The sequence below is a fragment of the Heterodontus francisci genome, chromosome 1 (genome assembly GCF_036365525.1).
Source record: "Heterodontus francisci isolate sHetFra1 chromosome 1, sHetFra1.hap1, whole genome shotgun sequence".
In the NCBI taxonomy this organism is placed as follows: domain Eukaryota; kingdom Metazoa; phylum Chordata; class Chondrichthyes; order Heterodontiformes; family Heterodontidae; genus Heterodontus; species Heterodontus francisci.
The window spans coordinates 283,215,072-283,232,448 of record NC_090371.1 but is presented as its reverse complement, the minus strand read 5'-3'; the positions used below and the strand labels follow the sequence as shown (position 1 = coordinate 283,232,448).

Here is a 17,377-nt window from a genome sequence, read left to right as displayed (position 1 = left end):
CTCTTTTTTTCAGTTCTTTTGTCCTCTCTTCACCACAAACTGGTGTTCTTCTACTTCTATCGATCTCCTTGGGAATCTGTGCAATTACTGTATCGTGGACTCTGACTTTTAACCCATTCTGGCCATCAGGCCTCCTTGTGTTTGTTTGATGGTTGGTCCATAGCTGTAAATCTGGAAATGGATGGAAGGGAGGAATTCAAAGAAGGTTACAATCACCAGGGAAGTGGTACTAAGCAAATTATTGGAGCTGAGGGCTGATGAGTCCCCAGTCCTGATGGACTTCATCGTAGGGTCTTAAAAGAAGTGGCTAGTGAGATAGTTGATGCGTTGGTTTTAATTTTCCAAAATTTCCTAGATTTGGGGCCGGTTCCATTAGATTGGAAAATAGCAAATGTAACTCCTTTATTGAAAAACACGAGCGAGACAGAAAGCCGGAAACTACAGGCGAGTTAGCTGAACATCTGTCATAGGGAAAATGTTAGAAGCTATTATTAAAGACTTCATGGCAGGGCGCTTAGAAAAATTCAAGAGGTTGAAATTTATACTCCTGCCACTGATTTTGGCGACAGCGGGTGAAAACAATGGCGGCCCACACTGTAATATTAAGTGCGGCGACTCATTTAAATAACTGGGTCAGATTCCCCCCCCCCCCCCCCACCCCAGATGACGTGGAGGGGACTAGCTGTCCGACCTGGCAATGGCGTCAGCTTCCTGTATGCAGACGCTGATGCCATTTTTGAAGGGCTTTGAGCCCTGCGGTTCAATTTAAATATTTAACCATAGAATTAATTACTTGCCCTCTTTCCACCTCCACCTCCCCAAAAACACTTAACTTGTCCATCTGACCTTCCCCACATTTCCCCCCTCCCCCCAAAAAAGTGTATAAACTTTACACTATTACCCTTCCCACCATCCCCTACACCAATGATAAGACTTTGACCCCACTGCCCCCCCCCCCCCCCAAACAGTGTTCTGCCACGGTGTTCCGAACGGGGATCCGAAGGTATGGGAGTGCTAGCCAGCAGCTGGATCACACTGGGCCAGACAGAAGGGAGTGTAAAGGTAATTAATTCATTGGTTTTAATTAATTTAAATATTTAAATGGGGCTCCCATTGCTGAGCAGTGGGGGGGGGCACCATGAGGCCTCGCCACTGCTGGCAATATCGGGCCAGGCCTTACTGGCGTCGGGGTGCGTGGCGGCCCTCTCCTGGAGGCATTTTCCAGCCGCCACCCCGCTACAACCCCTGATGTCGGGGGGGTCTGTAAAATTAAGCCCAGGTAATCAGGCAAAGTTAACATGGTTCAGTGAAAGGACAGTCATGCTTAACCAATTTATTGGAGTTCTTTGAAGAAATAACATGTGCTGTGCCACATCAAAGGTTATTGCAGAAAATAAAAGCTCATGGTGAAGGGGGTAACATATTGGCTAGATATCAGGAAACAGAGTAGGCATAAATAGTTCATTTTCTGGTTGGCAAGATGTAACAATTGGTATGCCACAGGGATCAGTGCTGGGGCCTCAACTTTTTACAATTTTTATAAATGACTTGGCTAAAGGGACAGAAGGTATGGTTGCTAAGTTTGCTGACGACACAAAGATATATCAGAAAGTAAGTTGTGAAGAAGACATAAGGAGGCTACAAAGGGATATAGTTAGGTTAAGTGAGTGGTCAAAGGTCTGGCAAATGGAGTATAATGTGGGAAAATGTGAAATTGCCCATTTTGGTAAGAAGAATAAAACATATTATCTAAATGGTGAGCGATTGCAGAGCTTTGAGATGCAGAGGGATCTGTATGTCCTAATGCATGAATCGCAAAAGGTTAGTATGCAGGTTCAGCAAGTAATTAGGAAAATGTTATCATTTATTGCTCGGAGAATTGAATGAAAAAGTAGGGAGATTATGCTTCAGTTATACAGGGCATTTGTGAGACCACATCTGGAGTACTGTGTACAGTATTGGTCTTATTTAAGGAAGGATGTAAATGCGTTAGAAGCAGTTCAGAGAAGGTTTACTAGACTAATACCTGGATTGGGCAAGTTGCCTTATACGGAAAGGTTGGACAGGCTAGGCTTGTATCCACTGAAGTTTAGGAGAGTAAGAGGCAACTTGATTGAAACATGTAAGATTCTGAGCGGTCTTGACAGGGTGGATGTGGAAAGGATGTTTCCTCTTATGGGAGAATCTAGAACTAAGGGTCACTGTTTAAAAATAAGGGGTCGCCCATTTAAGACAGAGATGAGGAGAAATTTTTTTTCAGAGGGTCGTGAGTCTCTTCCTCAAAAGGCGGTGGAAGCAGAGTCTTTGAATATTTTTAAAGCAGAGCTAGATAGATTCATGATAAGTAAGAGGGTGAAAGATTATTGGGGTAGGTGGGAACATGGAGTTGAGGTTACAATCCGATCAGCCTTGATCTTGTTGAATGGTGGAGCAGGCTTGAGGGGCCGAGTGGCCTACTCCTGCTCTTGATTTGTATGTTCGTATGTTCTAGGACCTGTGATGTTGGTTGCTAGCCTATTCTAATTGGGACTTAAGTGATAGGATACCCACCAATAATTCTGGAAAAAAAAAACCATGAAAAGCTCTCTTCATTTTGGTTATTATTTCCTTATGCTGATATAGACAACATGAATTTTGTACAGAAACTGATTCTTTGTTAGATTTGCTGAAGGTTACATAATTGCGATAAACGTACAATTTAATATGAGTCATATGACTCAATCAAGATTTTAGGATTAATTGTGACTACTTTTAATACATTGGTGTAAAATATAAATATAACTGACTCCTTTTTACTTAATGTGTTACTAACAGATTAAAGCTAATTCTAACTACCCAAAACTGCCTACAACTATCACAATCTTACTGGACTGAGTATAGAGGAGACTTACTGCATTGGTATCAGGGTTGATGGACTTCATTTAGGTGGAGAGACTAGAGAAGCTGGGGTTGTTCTCAAAGGCAGAGAAGATTAAGGGGAGATTTAATAGAGGTGTTCAAAATCATGAGTTTCAATAGAGTAAGGAAAGAGAAACTGTTTCCAAGGGGGTCAATAACCAGATTTAAGATGACTGCATGATAGGGCGGTGGAAACAGATTCAATTGTACCCTCCAAAAGGGAATTGGACAAATAAATGAAGAAGGAAAATTTGCAGGGATATGGGGAAAGAGCGGGAGAGTGACACTAACTGGATTGGTCTTCGAAAGAGTCAATGCAGGTTTGATGGGCTGAGCGGCCACCTTCTTTGCTGTCCTGTTCTATGGTTCTGATGTACTTCAGATGCGTTAAGATAGTGGGTATGCAGCTGGGTGCCAGCATTCAAAACCCATTGTGTTGGTACCTGAGCTGACTGGGTGGTATTTCACAGCAAGTAGTATCACATAAGTAGGATAACAGCAGCTTTGATGCCCACTGGGAAATCTATCCTACTGACTATCATCTGGGACGAAGTGGGGCCAAGTAAATATTAGTAACTAGTCAATGATCCGTTCAAATATGTTAATATCCTGAGGATCACTAGAATCTGATTTTTCTTTAGAAAACATTCCCACTCCACAGTAGCTGAGATGGGCACAGCAAGCTCCCACAAACAGCAAAGTGATGAGTAATCTATAGGTTGAGGGATTAATATTGCCCAGAACACTGGTTAGAACTCCCTACTCCTTTTCAAAACAGTGGCTGTGGGATCTTGTACATCCACCTGAGACGGTTGACTGGGCCTGATCAGCACCCCTGATAGCGCAGCACTTCCTCAGTACTTCTCTGGGAGTGTCAGCCTGGATTTTTGTCCTCGAGTCTCTGGAATGGGTCTTGAACGCACAGTCTTCAGCCTCAGAGGCGAGAGTGGGATTCTGAGCCAGGGCTGACACTTGATCTAGTTGCTACAGAATATTAGATGGTGTGTGCAGGGGGAAACCTTCACATCAGTGGTTCTGTTTTGGATTGATCCAGTTAGCTGGTTTGTGGAACTGAATCTTGCAGGTGTTTTCAGAAAGTTATATAACTTCTGAAAGATCCCCTAAAGTGTCAGCACTAACAGATGCTCTCATTTTGTGAAGTATTGAGTTTCTTTTTGTTTGTTTTCAACCACTACTTTCCCCCCCCCCCACCCCCACAAAATCTCTCTCCATCTTATTCTTGGTGATTGTTGCAGATGGTTCTATTTGAAGGCTATTGTGCCTATCACTAGTTAATTCTGCCAAATACGTATAAAGTTGACAGGCAGGAACAGACCAGCTGTTCCATCAAGCCAGCCCCCCCACATTACGATGCTGGAGCATTGTGACTTGACACTTCCAGAGCTAATGAAGGGAAAAAATACTTTGGGGGGAATACCTTTACAACTCCCCCACGTAATGGAAACCAGCCCAGGCGATCACACAGACTCCATTAAGACACTGACCTTCCAAATGATGTGATGTCTGCTGCAGTCAGGAACTGGTCCAGCTCTCTTTTGAAGGCAGAGTCAGCTCCCACCGCACCAACTGACAACACATTCCAGAAACTCACTACTGTCTGGGAAAAGAGGAACTGCCCAACAATCCAGTCTGTTCCTACTCTCACACAGTTTAATCTCATGTAAAGGGAGTTACCGGAGTGTAATTATTCCCACTTTGCATTTTTAGAAATTTACTCGTTTGTCAGATCACCTGACCTTGCTAATTCCCTGTGAATTAAAATCCATCCAGTTCTGGGGTATACCTCGGCAACGTATCTAATTTTTTTTTGTGGTGCACGGCTGATTTGTTTAAGTTTTTTTTGCACAGCCGCACACGTATGGTAATTTAAAGGGGCTGACTTGTGCCTGGCCGACATGGGAACCTTTGGGTTGCTGCATGGCCGGATGACGGTGCTGTTTAGAGGGAACGTTGGTTGTACGGTTGCCAGCCCCTCCAGGATTGCACTGGCAACTCCAGGAATTCAAGACTAACCTCCAAGACACTACTGGGAGCAAAACCCTGGAGAAAATTCAGAGGAACGATAAGAATGATTATTGTTTTTTTCCCCTATTTTCCATGAATACTGTTTCAGTTCCAAAAATACTGGAGATGGTTGGTGGGGGGCGGTCGGGGTTGGTGGGGAAAAGGACTGTTTGGTAACAGAGTCTGTCTTTTTCAATTAGCTGTGGGAAGGTGGGGCTTTGTGGTGGGCGTGCCAGGTGACCAATAGCAAGAGTGTGGGATAGGGCAATTGTAGGTGGTGGATTATGTGATGAAACCTCCAGGAATGCATCCAACCAGAGTTGGCAACTCCTGTGTTGATCATGTATTGTTGGTATTGACATTGCTGTCCAAATACATTAGTATTATTTTGTGTTTTTAAGTATAAAAGTATATTGTTCTTGTGAATTACTTTACTTGGTATCTGTTGCCTTGTTCAAGGTGTAAAACATTATCTAAACTTTATAAACTTTTTCAGACCCCAAGGATCCCATTGCAATAGAACGGCTTAACTTGATGAACATGGCAAAACTGAGCATAAAGGGTCTAATTGAATCTGCCTTAAACTTGGGAAGATCTCTGGACTCTGACTACGCTCCTCTGCAACAATTCTTCGTGGTCATGGAACACTGCCTCAAGCATGGCCTTAAAGGTAAGTTATGCTATAGCTACCATCTCCCAAGCCATGATGGATAGTTTGGCAAGGGCAGGCTTTTATGTTCAGTAAGACGTAATGAATGTAAAGAGCAAAATGCATCAAAGTTAATCTTATTAAAAAAAATTAGGTATGAATGGTTTGATGGGAATGTAGTGGGAGGAAATTGTTTGATGGGGGCAGGGGCGATTGGTACAGGGGGATGAGGCTGTTGGTTGGGGAGGTGATGCTTAATGGTAAAGAAAGGGACCAAGAGTGTTTTGGGTCCTGGTCTCCTGGATGCTGCTGTGCTGTAAAGTGGTTAGATCCTAATCAACAATGCCAGTCTCTGTTCACTCCCCAATGCACCCACATCCATCTCCCTGTCCCCACTGGACTGCAGGGTGCTTTTCCCTAGGCCTTCCCTCGTTCCACCCCTCTGGGGGGAGGAAGACAGATTGGGCTACAGCGGGGAGGAGGGGAGAAAGATCAAGGCATGTGGGGAAGATAAATGATCAGACCTCCCAGGGGGGAGGCAGACAATGTGTGTGCCTGTTTATACTGTCTCATGTGCTTCACAAGGAAATGTACACCAGTTATTGTATAGTACTTAGCTTATTTGTGAAAGAACTTTTTGTTGGCCAACAGGCAGCCTCTGTATTAGTCGTGTAACTTAATGTCTTTATGGGGTGAGCTGTAACCTTTAATGCTGGACAGAATCCTGGCTGTGGACAGTTGATTGTCTGGATCCTTGAAAGGAGGATCAGGTGGGGTGTAAAAAGTGCAGGTAATCTGGTATTGGCTTACTGTCCAGGCGTGAAAGTTTAAAGCTATACCTGTACATCATCCCAACAATAACAACTTGTATTTATATAGCGCCTTTACAAGGGCATTATCAAACAAAATTTGACTTTGAGCCACATAGAGAAAGAAAAATTCCAAGGGTGGGACCCGCCTCCATGGTTAACTGAAACAGTTAAAGATAGTATCAAACTTAAAGAAAAAGCATATAATTGCACACAGATGGGAGGCAGGTCAGAAGATTGGACAGAATATAAAAAAACAGCAAAGAATGACTAAAAGATTGATAAGGTAAAATTAGAGTACAAGAGAAATATAAAGACAGATAGTAAGAGTTTCAATAGATATTTTAAAAAGAAAAGAGTTAACAAAGTGAGCGTTGGTCCTGTAGAAAGTGAGTCTGAGGAATTAATAACTGATTATAAGGCGATGGCAGATGAATTGAACAGATATTTTGCATCAGCCTTCACTATTGAGGATACAAGTAACGTCCCAGTATTAGCTGTAAATCAGGAAATGGAAGGGAGGGAGGAACGCAAGAAAATTACAATCGCCAGGGAAGTGGTATTGAACAAATTGTTGGAGCTGTGGGCTGACAAGACCCCGGCTCCTGATGGGCTTCATCTTAGGGTGTTAGAAGAAGTGGCTAGTGAGATAGTTGATGTGTTATTTTTAATTTTCCAAAATTCCATAGATTCCAAGAAGGTTCCGTTAGATTGGAAAATAGTGAATGTAACTCCTTTATTCAAAAAGGGAGGGAGAAAGAAAGCAGGAAACTACAGCCAGTTAGCTTAACGTCTGTCTTAGGGAAAATGTTAGCTATTATTAAAGACGTTATAGCAGGGCATTTAGAAAAATTCGAGGTAATCAGGCAGAGTCAACATGGTTTTGTGAAAGGGAAATCATGTTTAACCAATTTATTGGAATTCTTTTGAGGGAGTTACGTGTGCTGTGGAGAAAGGGGAACCGGTGGATGTATTGTACTTAGATTTCCAGAAGGCATTTGATAAGGTGCCACATCAAAGGTTATTGCAGAAAATAAAAGCTCATGGTGTAGGGGATAACATATTAGCACGGATAGAAGATTGGCTAGATAACAGGAACCAGAGAGTAGGCATAAATGGGTCATTTTCTGGTTCACAAGGTGTGCCACAGGGATCTGTGCTGGGGCCTCAACCTTTTACAGTTTATATAAATGGCTTAGATGAAGGGACCGAAGGTATAGTTGCTAAATTTGCTGATGACACAAAGATAGGTAGGAAAGTAACTTGTGAAGAGGACATGAGGGGGCTACAAAAGGATTATAGATGGGTTAAGTGAGTGAGCAAAGATGTGGCAAATGGAGTATAATGTGGGAAATAGGGAAATTGTCCACTTTGGCAGGAAGAATAAAAAAAAAAAGCATATTATCTAAATGTTGAGAGATTGCAGAGTCTAAGATGTAGAGTAATCTGGGTGTCCTAGTACATGTATCACATGCAAGTACAGCACATAATTAGGAAAGCTAATAGAATGTTATTGTTTATCGCGAGGGGAATTGAATACAAAAGTAGGGAGGTTATGCTTCAGCTATACAGGGCATTGGTGAGACCACATCTGGAGTACTGTGTACAGTATTGGCCTCCTTATTTAAGGAAGGATGTAAATGCGTTGGCAGTACAGAGAAGGTTTACTAGACTAGTACCTGGAATGGGTGGGCTGTCTTACGAGGAAAGATTGGACAGGGTAGGCTTGTATCGCTGGAATTTAGAAGAGTAAGAGGCGACTTGATTGAAGCATACAAGATCCTGAGGGGTCTTGACAGGATGGATGTGGAAAGGATGTTTCCCCTTGTGGGAGAATCTAAAACTAGGGGTCACTGTTTAAAAATAAGGGGTCGCCCATTTAAGACACTGCGAGAAAACATTTCTCCTGAGGAATTCCCTCCCTCAAGAGGCGGTGGAAGCAGAGTCTTTGAATATTTTTAAGGCAGAGGTAGATAGATTCTTGATGAGCAAGGGGGTGGAAGGTTATCGGGGGTAGGTGGAAATGTGGAGTAATCAGTTCAACCATGAACTTATTGAATGGGGCCGAATGGCCTACTCCTGCTCCTAATTCGTATGTTCGTATGTAGATATTAGGACTGATGACCAAAAGCTTGGCCAGAGAGCTAGGTTTTAAGATGCATCTTAAAGGACGAGAGAGAGGCGGAGAGGTTTATGGAAGGAATTCCAGAGCTTTGGGCCCAGGCAGCTGAAGGCCAGTGGTGGAGCGATTAAAATCGGGGATGCGCAGTAAACAAGAATGGGAGATTTCGGAGGGTTGTAGGGCTGAGAAAGTTTTCAGTGCTAGAGAGGGGCGAGTCCACGGAGGGATTTGAACACATGGATGAGAATTTTTAAAATCGATGCATCTACCCCTTTAGTTACTGGTTAGTTTGTGAAATCTCAAGTGCACTAGACTGGTCCTTATGTTTTTTTAAGTTTCCAGCTTGAAACTGAGAGACTCAAACCAAACCAAAAACAGTAATAAAACTAAAAGACAAGAGTAGATTCATTACTGGAACCTGCATCTTGTGCTTAAATGTCCATCCTTCGCTATTGTAAATTTGAAGTAAATGAGAAAGAACAGAATAAAAGCAAAATACTGCGGATGCTGGAAATCTGAAACAAAAACAAGAAATGCTGGATTCACTCAGCAGGTCTGGCAGCATCTGTGGAAAGAGAAGCAGAGTTAACGTTTCGGGTCAGTGACCCTTCCGAAGAAGGGTCACTGACCCGAAACGTTAACTCTGCTTCTCTTTCCACAGATGCTGCCAGACCTGCTGAGTGAATCTAGCATTTCTTGAGAAAGAACAGAAAATGTTTTCAATGAACAGCAGGTTAGTGGAGGAGATTCTGGTGGTATGTGGAGAGACTGGAGAAGCTGGCATTGTTCTCCTTGGAGCAGAGAAGGCTAGAGAGATTTAATAGAGGTGTTCAAAATTATGAGGTGTTTTGCTAGAATAAATGGGAAACTGTTTGTAGTGGCAGGAGGGTCAGTAACCAGAGGACACAGATTTAAAATAATTGGCAAAAGAACCAAAGGAGAGATGAGAATTTGTTTTTACGCAGCGAGTTGTTGTGATCTGGAATGTGCTGCCTGAAAAAGCGGGGTGGAAGCTGATTCAATTAGGTTGGGAAAAGGAACCCGACTGAACCACAGCAGGCCCAAGCCCGACCTGACCCGAACCCGCCACTACTCTGCCCGACCCGAGCCCAACCCGACCATCCGTTTACTTACCTTCCTGACATCGAACCTGCAAGAAGCTGCAGCGTATGCACAGTGACGTCACTCGCACACTGTGCAGACTTTCGTCCCAGACTCCCAGCTCAAGTAAGTTTTTTTTTTTTTAAATTTTTTTAATTTTTAACACTTACCAGCAGAGCACTTACCGTGTATGCCCGATCTGACCCGAACCCGACACATGTCTGGTCCCGGTGGGTAGCAGGCCTCTAGATTCAATCATAACTTTTAACAGGGAATGGATAACTTCTTGAGAAGGAGAGATATACAAGGCTATGGGGAAAGAACAGGGGGAGTGAGACTAATTGGATCGTTCTTTCAAAGAACTACCACAGGCACAATGGGTTGAATGGTCTCCTTCTGTGTTGTTCAGATTCTAGAGAGTATCCGTTTCTTACCTGATTTTTGTGTTCCTGTCTAGAGAGCAATTGATTTGTCAGCCAGTAAGCTGTCTCTAGCTCTGAAATTACTTCTACAACAGGATTATCCCTGTACAGATCATGATGAGATTTAATTCAATGTCCACAACTCTTATTCAGGTTTAATTTCCCATATCACTCTGGTCAATCCTTTAACTCCGTTTTGACTGAATCACTGGAGTGCCTTTTTGAAGTTGGTCCTGATTTTAACTATGGATTTCTTTAAAACAAATTGATGCACATATATTTAACCGAACTGCTGTTTATTTTTTTTATTTTGCTAATTTTACTCCATTGTTTTAGTATCGTTTTTTTTTTAAACCAGTTAAGAAGACATTCCTCGGGCAGAACAAGTCATTCTGGGGCGCGCTGGAGTTGGTGGAGAAGTTGTGTCCCGAAGCAGGTGAAATTACAGTCAGTGTCAAGGACCTTCCAGGTCTTAAGTGAGTATATTCCCTAGGGTTTAGCGAAAAGGGAGGTGATCGCATTGAAATGTATAAAATTCCTAAGGAGCTTGACAGGGTAGCTGCTGAGGAAATGCTTCCCCTGGCTGGGAAATCTAGAACACGGGGGCATAGTCTCAGAATAAGGGGTCAGCTGTTTGGATCTGAGATGAGGAGAAATTTCTCCACTCGAAGGGTTGTGAATCTTTGGAATTCTCTACCCCAGAGAACTGTGGATGCTCCGTCATTAAGTAAATTCAAAACAGAGGTTGATAGATTTTTGGATAGCAAGGAAATTAAGGGTCATGGGGATGGGTTGGGAAAGTGGAGTTGTGATAGAGGATCAGCCATGATCGTATTGAATGGGAGAGCGGGCACAAGGGGCTGAATGGACTCTTCCTGCTCCTGTTTCTTGTGCTCTTTAAAGTAGGATATTGCCTCCAATCAATATGCTTGATACACTTGATAATGAACCCATAACCATAACTGCTCCTACAACAGCAACATGCATTTATATAGCACCTTTAATGCACAATGTTCAACATTCGCGACTCCTCCAATACTGAAGCCGTCCACGTAGAAATGCAGCAAGACCTGAACAATATCCAGGCTTGGGCGGATAAGCGGCAAGTAACATTTGTGCCAGGTAATGACTATCTCAAACAAGAGAGAATCTAACCATCTCCCCATGACGTTCAGTGGTATTACGGCCGCTGAATTCCCCCCTATGAATTCCCCCCTATCAACATCGTGTGTGTCACCAATGACCAGAAACTGAACTGGACCAGCCATATAAATACCGTGGCTAAAAGAGCAGGTCAGAGGCTAGGAATCCTGTGGCAAATAGCTCGCCTCCTGACTCCCCAAAGCCTGTCCACCATCTACAAAACACAAGTCAGGTGTGTGATGGAATACTCTCTATTCTCCACTTTCCTGGATGGGTGCAGTTCCAACAACACTCAAGCTCGACACCATCCAGGACTAAGCAGCCTGCTTGATTGGCACTCCATTCACAAACATTCAGTTCCTCCACTGCTGATGCACAATGGCAGCAGTGTATATCATCTGCAAGATGCACTGCTGCAACTCATCAAGGCTCCTTCGACAGCACCTTCCAAACCTGTGACTTCTGCCACCTAGACGGACAAGGGCAGCAGATGCATGGGAACACCACCACCTGCAAGTTCCCCTCCAAGCCCACATCATCCTGACTTAGAACTATATTGCCGTTCCTTTGCTGTCGTTGGGTCAAAATTAAGGAACTCCATTCCTGACAACATTGTGGGTGTACCCGCACCACATGGACTGCAGCGGTTCAAGAAGGTGGCTCATCACCACCTTCGCAAGGGCAATTCGGGATGGGCAATAAATGCTGACCTAGCCAGCGACGCCCACATCCCATGAACTAATCAAATAAATAACATCAATCTTTGAACGTTTGCAGGACGCCGGTTGGCAGAGGGAGAGCATGGCTGCGTCTGGCTCTGATGCAGAAAAAGCTGTCTGATTATATGAAAGCATTGATTAATCGGAAGGATCTTCTCAGGTTCGTGATTTAATATTTCTCCCTCACTTTGAGGGGTTTATGATGGTATTGGCATATTGATCAAGTGAATTCTCATCAATCTTTCAAAATTTCAAAAACTCGTTCTTGACCAGTTTCATACTTCAGTCACCATTTTTAGTCATGCTTGGGATTTAATGGGCTGGATTTTCCTGGTTGGATCGTGATCTGGACGTCCGCCTTGATTCTAGGCTGGAAACCCAGAAATGGCTGTGGCGGGTCATCGGAGGCAGCTAATTGAGGAGCTGCCTTCTGGGCCTTGTCCAATTAGGGAAGATGGGCGGGTTCCAGAGTTGGGAAGTCCATTCTGCACTGCCCATGGATGGGGTTACCAGCCTCCTTCGCACTGGTTGCTGCTGAGGAGCCAGTAGTACGAGTGGCATCAGTGCCATGGAAGCACCTGCGGTAGGAGGGGAGCGGCTGCCATTGCAGCAGGCACAACAGTAGTGGAGACATTAGTCTCCACGAAGTGGCTTCATTGGCATGCCTTCTTTTTGGGGAACCTGAGCACAGTGATTTACTGCATGCAAATTCGGACTGAGATGAGAATTTTTTTCACTCAGAGGGTTGTGAATCTTTGGAATTCTGTACCTCAGAGGGTTGCGGGTACTCGATTGATGAGTAACTTCAAGACTGAGGTAAATTAATTTTTGGACGCTAAGGGTTTCAAGGGATCTGGGGATTGGGGGAAAGCAGAGTTGATGTAGAAGTTCAACCTTGATATTGAATGGTGGAGCAGGCTCGAGGGGCCCAATGTTCTACTCCTGAACCTATTTCTTAGTTTCTTGCATTGACCTTTTATTCTTCTTCACCAGTGAATTCTATGAGCCGAATGCTTTGATGATGGAAGAGGAAGGAGCAGTGATTGCTGGACTCCTGGTTGGGCTCAATGTGATCGACGTCAATCTTTGTATGAAAGGAGAAGATCTAGATACTCAGGTGGGTCTGTAGGAACAGGAGACCATTCAGCCCCTTGATTCTGTTCCTTAATTCATCAAGATCATGGCTGATCAGCATCCTAACTCCACCCGACTGCTTTGTTTCCATATCCATCCCTTATATAACCCTTAGCTAGCAAAAATCTTACTGGATCTTAATTGAGCTAGTGTCTGCTGCTTATTGTGGGATTTTAATTGCACTTCAGCTGCCCACCCATTGCGTGAAGAAGTGTTTCCTGACACATTATGTATCCAATACCTCTTCAGATATCTAATGTATGATCTTGCTTGTCAGTGGGAAGGTGAATGCCATTTTCATCACATTTTCTATTGCAAAGGCATTAGTTAAATTGCTTCTAATCCTGAGTAGAATCTGACTCGACCTCAATTGACCCATGTAACTAGGGATGGGAAATAAATGCTGGTCTTGCTAGTTATGCGCGTATTAAAGGAATGTTTTTCTAAAAATGGCCCTGGTCTAAACATAATCACGTAACAAAGCTTTGTTTGTTGACGAATTACACTCTGGCACCAGCGGGCCACATTTGTGTATTCTTTTCCTTCATCATTTCTCTGCATAAAGGATTTGGTAGATGAGTTATTGTAATGTTGGAGGGATTAAAAACAACGTATACCATCACAAGTGTTTATATTTTCTTGATTGACATTCAACAGCATTACCAGCGCTGAATCCCCCCACTATCAACATCTTGGGGTTACCATTGACTAGAAACTTAACTGGACCAGCCACATAAATATTGTGGCTATTGAAGCATGTCAGGTACTGGGAATTCTTTGGTGAGTAACTCACCTTCTGAATCTCCAAATCCTGTCCACCATCTACAAGGCACAAGTCTCCACTTGCCTGGATGAATGCAGCTTCAGTAACACTGAAGAAGTTTGACACCATCCAGAACAAAGCAGCCTGCTTGACCGGCACCCCATCCACCACCTTAACTATTTACTCTTTCCACCACTGGTGCACAGTGGCAGTAGTATGTACGATCTACAAGATGCACTGCAGCAACTCTCTAAGGCTCCTTCAGCAGCACCTTCCAAACCTGTGACCTCTACCACCTAGAAGGACAAGGGCAGCAGATGCATGGGAACATCACCACTTGCAAGTTACCCTCCAAGTCACACACCATCCTGACTTGGAAATATATCACCGTTCCTTCACTGTACTGGCTCAAAGTCCTGGAACACCTTCCCTCACAGTGCTGTGGGTGTACTTACACCACCAAGGACTGCAGTGGTTCAAGAAGGCGGCTCACTACCACCTTCAATTGGGCAATTAGGGATGGGCAATAAACGCTGGCCTGACCAGCGACACTCACATTCCAAGAATGAATAAAAAATGGCACCCAGATGAAAGGTGATTTATATGCTATTCAGAAGTTGCTTATCCCAGAGACTAAATAAGTAGATATAGGGCAATGTGAGTCAACTCCCATAAACCTAACCTGCTGGCACTGCTTGATGGAGCAAGTTAAATCACTGAACTTGGAAGGTCTTCACAGTAGACTATTCGTAACATGGTGTACGATGACCTCATACAATCTGTATATTTTCACTGTGAATGGATATCAAAATGCACATTACCTGCAAAATAGATATGTAAATGTATATTTAGATGTACAGTGGTTCCTAAAATGTGGATGTACACCGCACAGAAACAGGCCATTTGGCCCAACAGGCCTATGCTGGTATTTATGCTTCACACGAGCCTCCTTCCACCCCTCTACATCTCACCCTATCAGTATATCCTTGTATTCCTATTTCCTTCATGTGTTTATCTACCTTCTCCTTAAATACATCTAAGCTATTCACCTCAACTACTCCGTGTTTGGAGGTTCCCCATTCTCACCATTCACTGGGTGAAGATTTTTCTCCTGAATTCCCTATTGGATTTATTAGTGAGTATCTTATATTTATGACCTCTAGTTTTCATCTCCCCCCACAAGTGGAAACATAATCTTTAAGTCTACCATATCAAACCCTTTCATAGTTGTAAAGCTGGAATGCCAGACTTCTGCATTATAATTATAGACATAACTTTCAGCTAACTAGGTGCATTATTGGCAAGGTGGATGCCAGTTAACATTTACTTACTTTGGCTAAAATGTATCTCACCATCTTATTTTGTGAAGTGATGTAATGCCATCCTAACGCAAGTTCTTTTGTGTTTTTCAGGTCGGTGTGATCGATTTCTCTCTCTATTTGAAAGATGGAGGCCACAGCAGTAAAAGCTCTGAGGGGTGAGTAACCCTCTGTCATGTTGCTTTATCCTAACTCTCCTGGATAGCAAAATTCGGCCACCTTTCACAACCCCGGGAGGTCCCAAAGCCAATGAATGACTTTTTGAACAGTAGTTACTTGTTATAGGACAATGCACAGCAATATCCCAGAAGCAGCATGGAGATGAATGACCAGAAAATCTGTTTAGTGTTGCTTGTTGAAGGATAAATAAATATTAACGAAATACCTTGAACATTTATATGTAATTTTGGCCTAAAGTTTTAAGTGTTTCTTAAACCCCTCTCAAACTCTTGACCCCATCATCTTTGCCAACTACCACCACATCTCCAACCTCCCATTCCTCTCCAAAGTGTTGTCATCTCCCAAATCCGTGCCCATCTTTCCTGGAACGCCATGCTTGAATCCCTTCAATCAGGCTCCTGCCCCTCCCACAGTACAGAAATAGCTCTTATTAAAGTCACAAATGGCATCCTATGTAACTGTCAAAGATAAGCTATTCCCACACTACTCCCGTCCTTCTCGACCTTTCTGCAACCTTTGACATGGTTGACCACACCATCCTCCTCCAACGTCTCTCCGCTGTTGTTCAGCTGGGTTGGACTGCTCTCACCTGGTTCCATTCTTATCTGTCTAATCGTAGCCAGAGAATCACTTGCGATCTCTTCTCTTCCTGCTCCTGCATTGTTATCTCTGGTGTCCCCCAAGGATCTATCCTTGACCCCCCCCTCCTATTGTCCACATGGTGCCCCACGGCAACATCATCCGAAAGCACAGTTAGTTGTTGCATGTACGCTGACGACACTCAGCTCTATCTCAACACGAACTCTCTTGATGACTACACTGTTACTAAATTATCAGACTGCTTATCTGACATCTAGTAATGGATGAGCAGAAGTTTCTTCAATTAAATATTGGGAAGACTGAAGTTATTGTTTTCGGACCCCGATACAAACTCAGTTTCCTCACCACTAGCTCCATCCCTCTCCCTGGCAACACTCTGATGCTAAACCAGTCTGTTCACAATCTTGATATCATATGTGACACCGAGTTGAGCTTCCAACCTTATTCGTGCCATCACTAAGACCGCCTACTTGCACCTCTGTAACATCGCCTGGTATCGCTCTGTCTCAACTCATCTGCTGCTGAAATCCTTGTTTGTGCCTTTATTAACTCTAGATTTGACTATTCCAATGCACTTCCTGGCTGGTCTCCCACATTCTAACCTCTATAAACTTGAGGTCATTCAAAACACTACTGCCTGTGTCCTAACTTGCACCAAATCCTGTTCACTTATCACCCCTGTGACTGCTGACTTACATTGGCTCCTGGTCAAGCAAGGTTTTGATTTTTAAATTCTCAACCTTGATTTCAAATCCCTCCATGGCCCTGCCCCACCCAGCTCTGTGTAATCTCCTCCAGTCCCACAACCCATTGCGATAGCTGTGCTAATCTAATTCTGGCTTCTTGAGCATCCCTGATTTTAATTGCTGCACCATTGGTGGCTGTGCTTTCAGCTGCCTGGGCCCTTAGCTCTGGAATTCCCTCCCTAAACCTCTCTATCTCTCTCTCCACCTCTCCTTCTTTAAGACCCTCCTTTAAAGCCTATCTCTTTGACCAAGCTTTTGATCATCTGAACTATTTCTTGTATGGCTCGGTGTCGTATTTTGTTTTATAACACTCCTGTGAAGCACTTCGGGATATTTTAATTGTTAAAGGTGCTACATAAATATAAGCCATTGTAAATAAGCTGTGGATTACCTCACAAAACCATAATTGTACATGGTTGAAAATAATTGTTGAGTGGTGGGACTCGTTTAAAATATTTATTCTTGAGAATCTGTAAACTATAAGAAAGACTTGCATTTCTGTGGTGCCTTTCACAACCTCAGGATGTTCTGAAGTAAAGGCCTGCTACCCAACGCAAACCGGACGGGACCCGACGACCTGTGCCGGGTTTGGGTCGGGTCGCTCTTCCAGGTCAGGCTTTCGGGTTCAGGTTGGGCCTGGTCCGAGTCGGACACACACAGTAAGTACGTTTTGCTCTGCTGGGAAGTTGAGTTTAGTAAGTGTCAAAAGTTGAAAAACCTACCTGAGCTGGGAATCTGGGACGTCAA

At 43.6% G+C, this 17,377-nt stretch overlaps 1 protein-coding gene across 11 annotated transcripts in view; it reads left to right on the top strand.

The window, feature by feature from the left end:
* rufy3 (RUN and FYVE domain containing 3) overlaps nucleotides 1–17,377 on the top strand; it is a 68,899-nt gene that overhangs the window by 18,362 nt on the left and 33,160 nt on the right. For all 11 annotated transcript variants that reach the window (XM_068046667.1, XM_068046688.1, XM_068046646.1 and 8 more), the window contains 5 exons: nucleotides 5,420–5,593; nucleotides 10,385–10,502; nucleotides 11,947–12,048; nucleotides 12,882–13,005; nucleotides 15,198–15,262. In XM_068046667.1, the coding sequence (XP_067902768.1) occupies nucleotides 5,420–5,593; nucleotides 10,385–10,502; nucleotides 11,947–12,048; nucleotides 12,882–13,005; nucleotides 15,198–15,262 (583 nt within the window). The remainder of the gene's footprint in view (nucleotides 1–5,419; nucleotides 5,594–10,384; nucleotides 10,503–11,946; nucleotides 12,049–12,881; nucleotides 13,006–15,197; nucleotides 15,263–17,377) is intronic.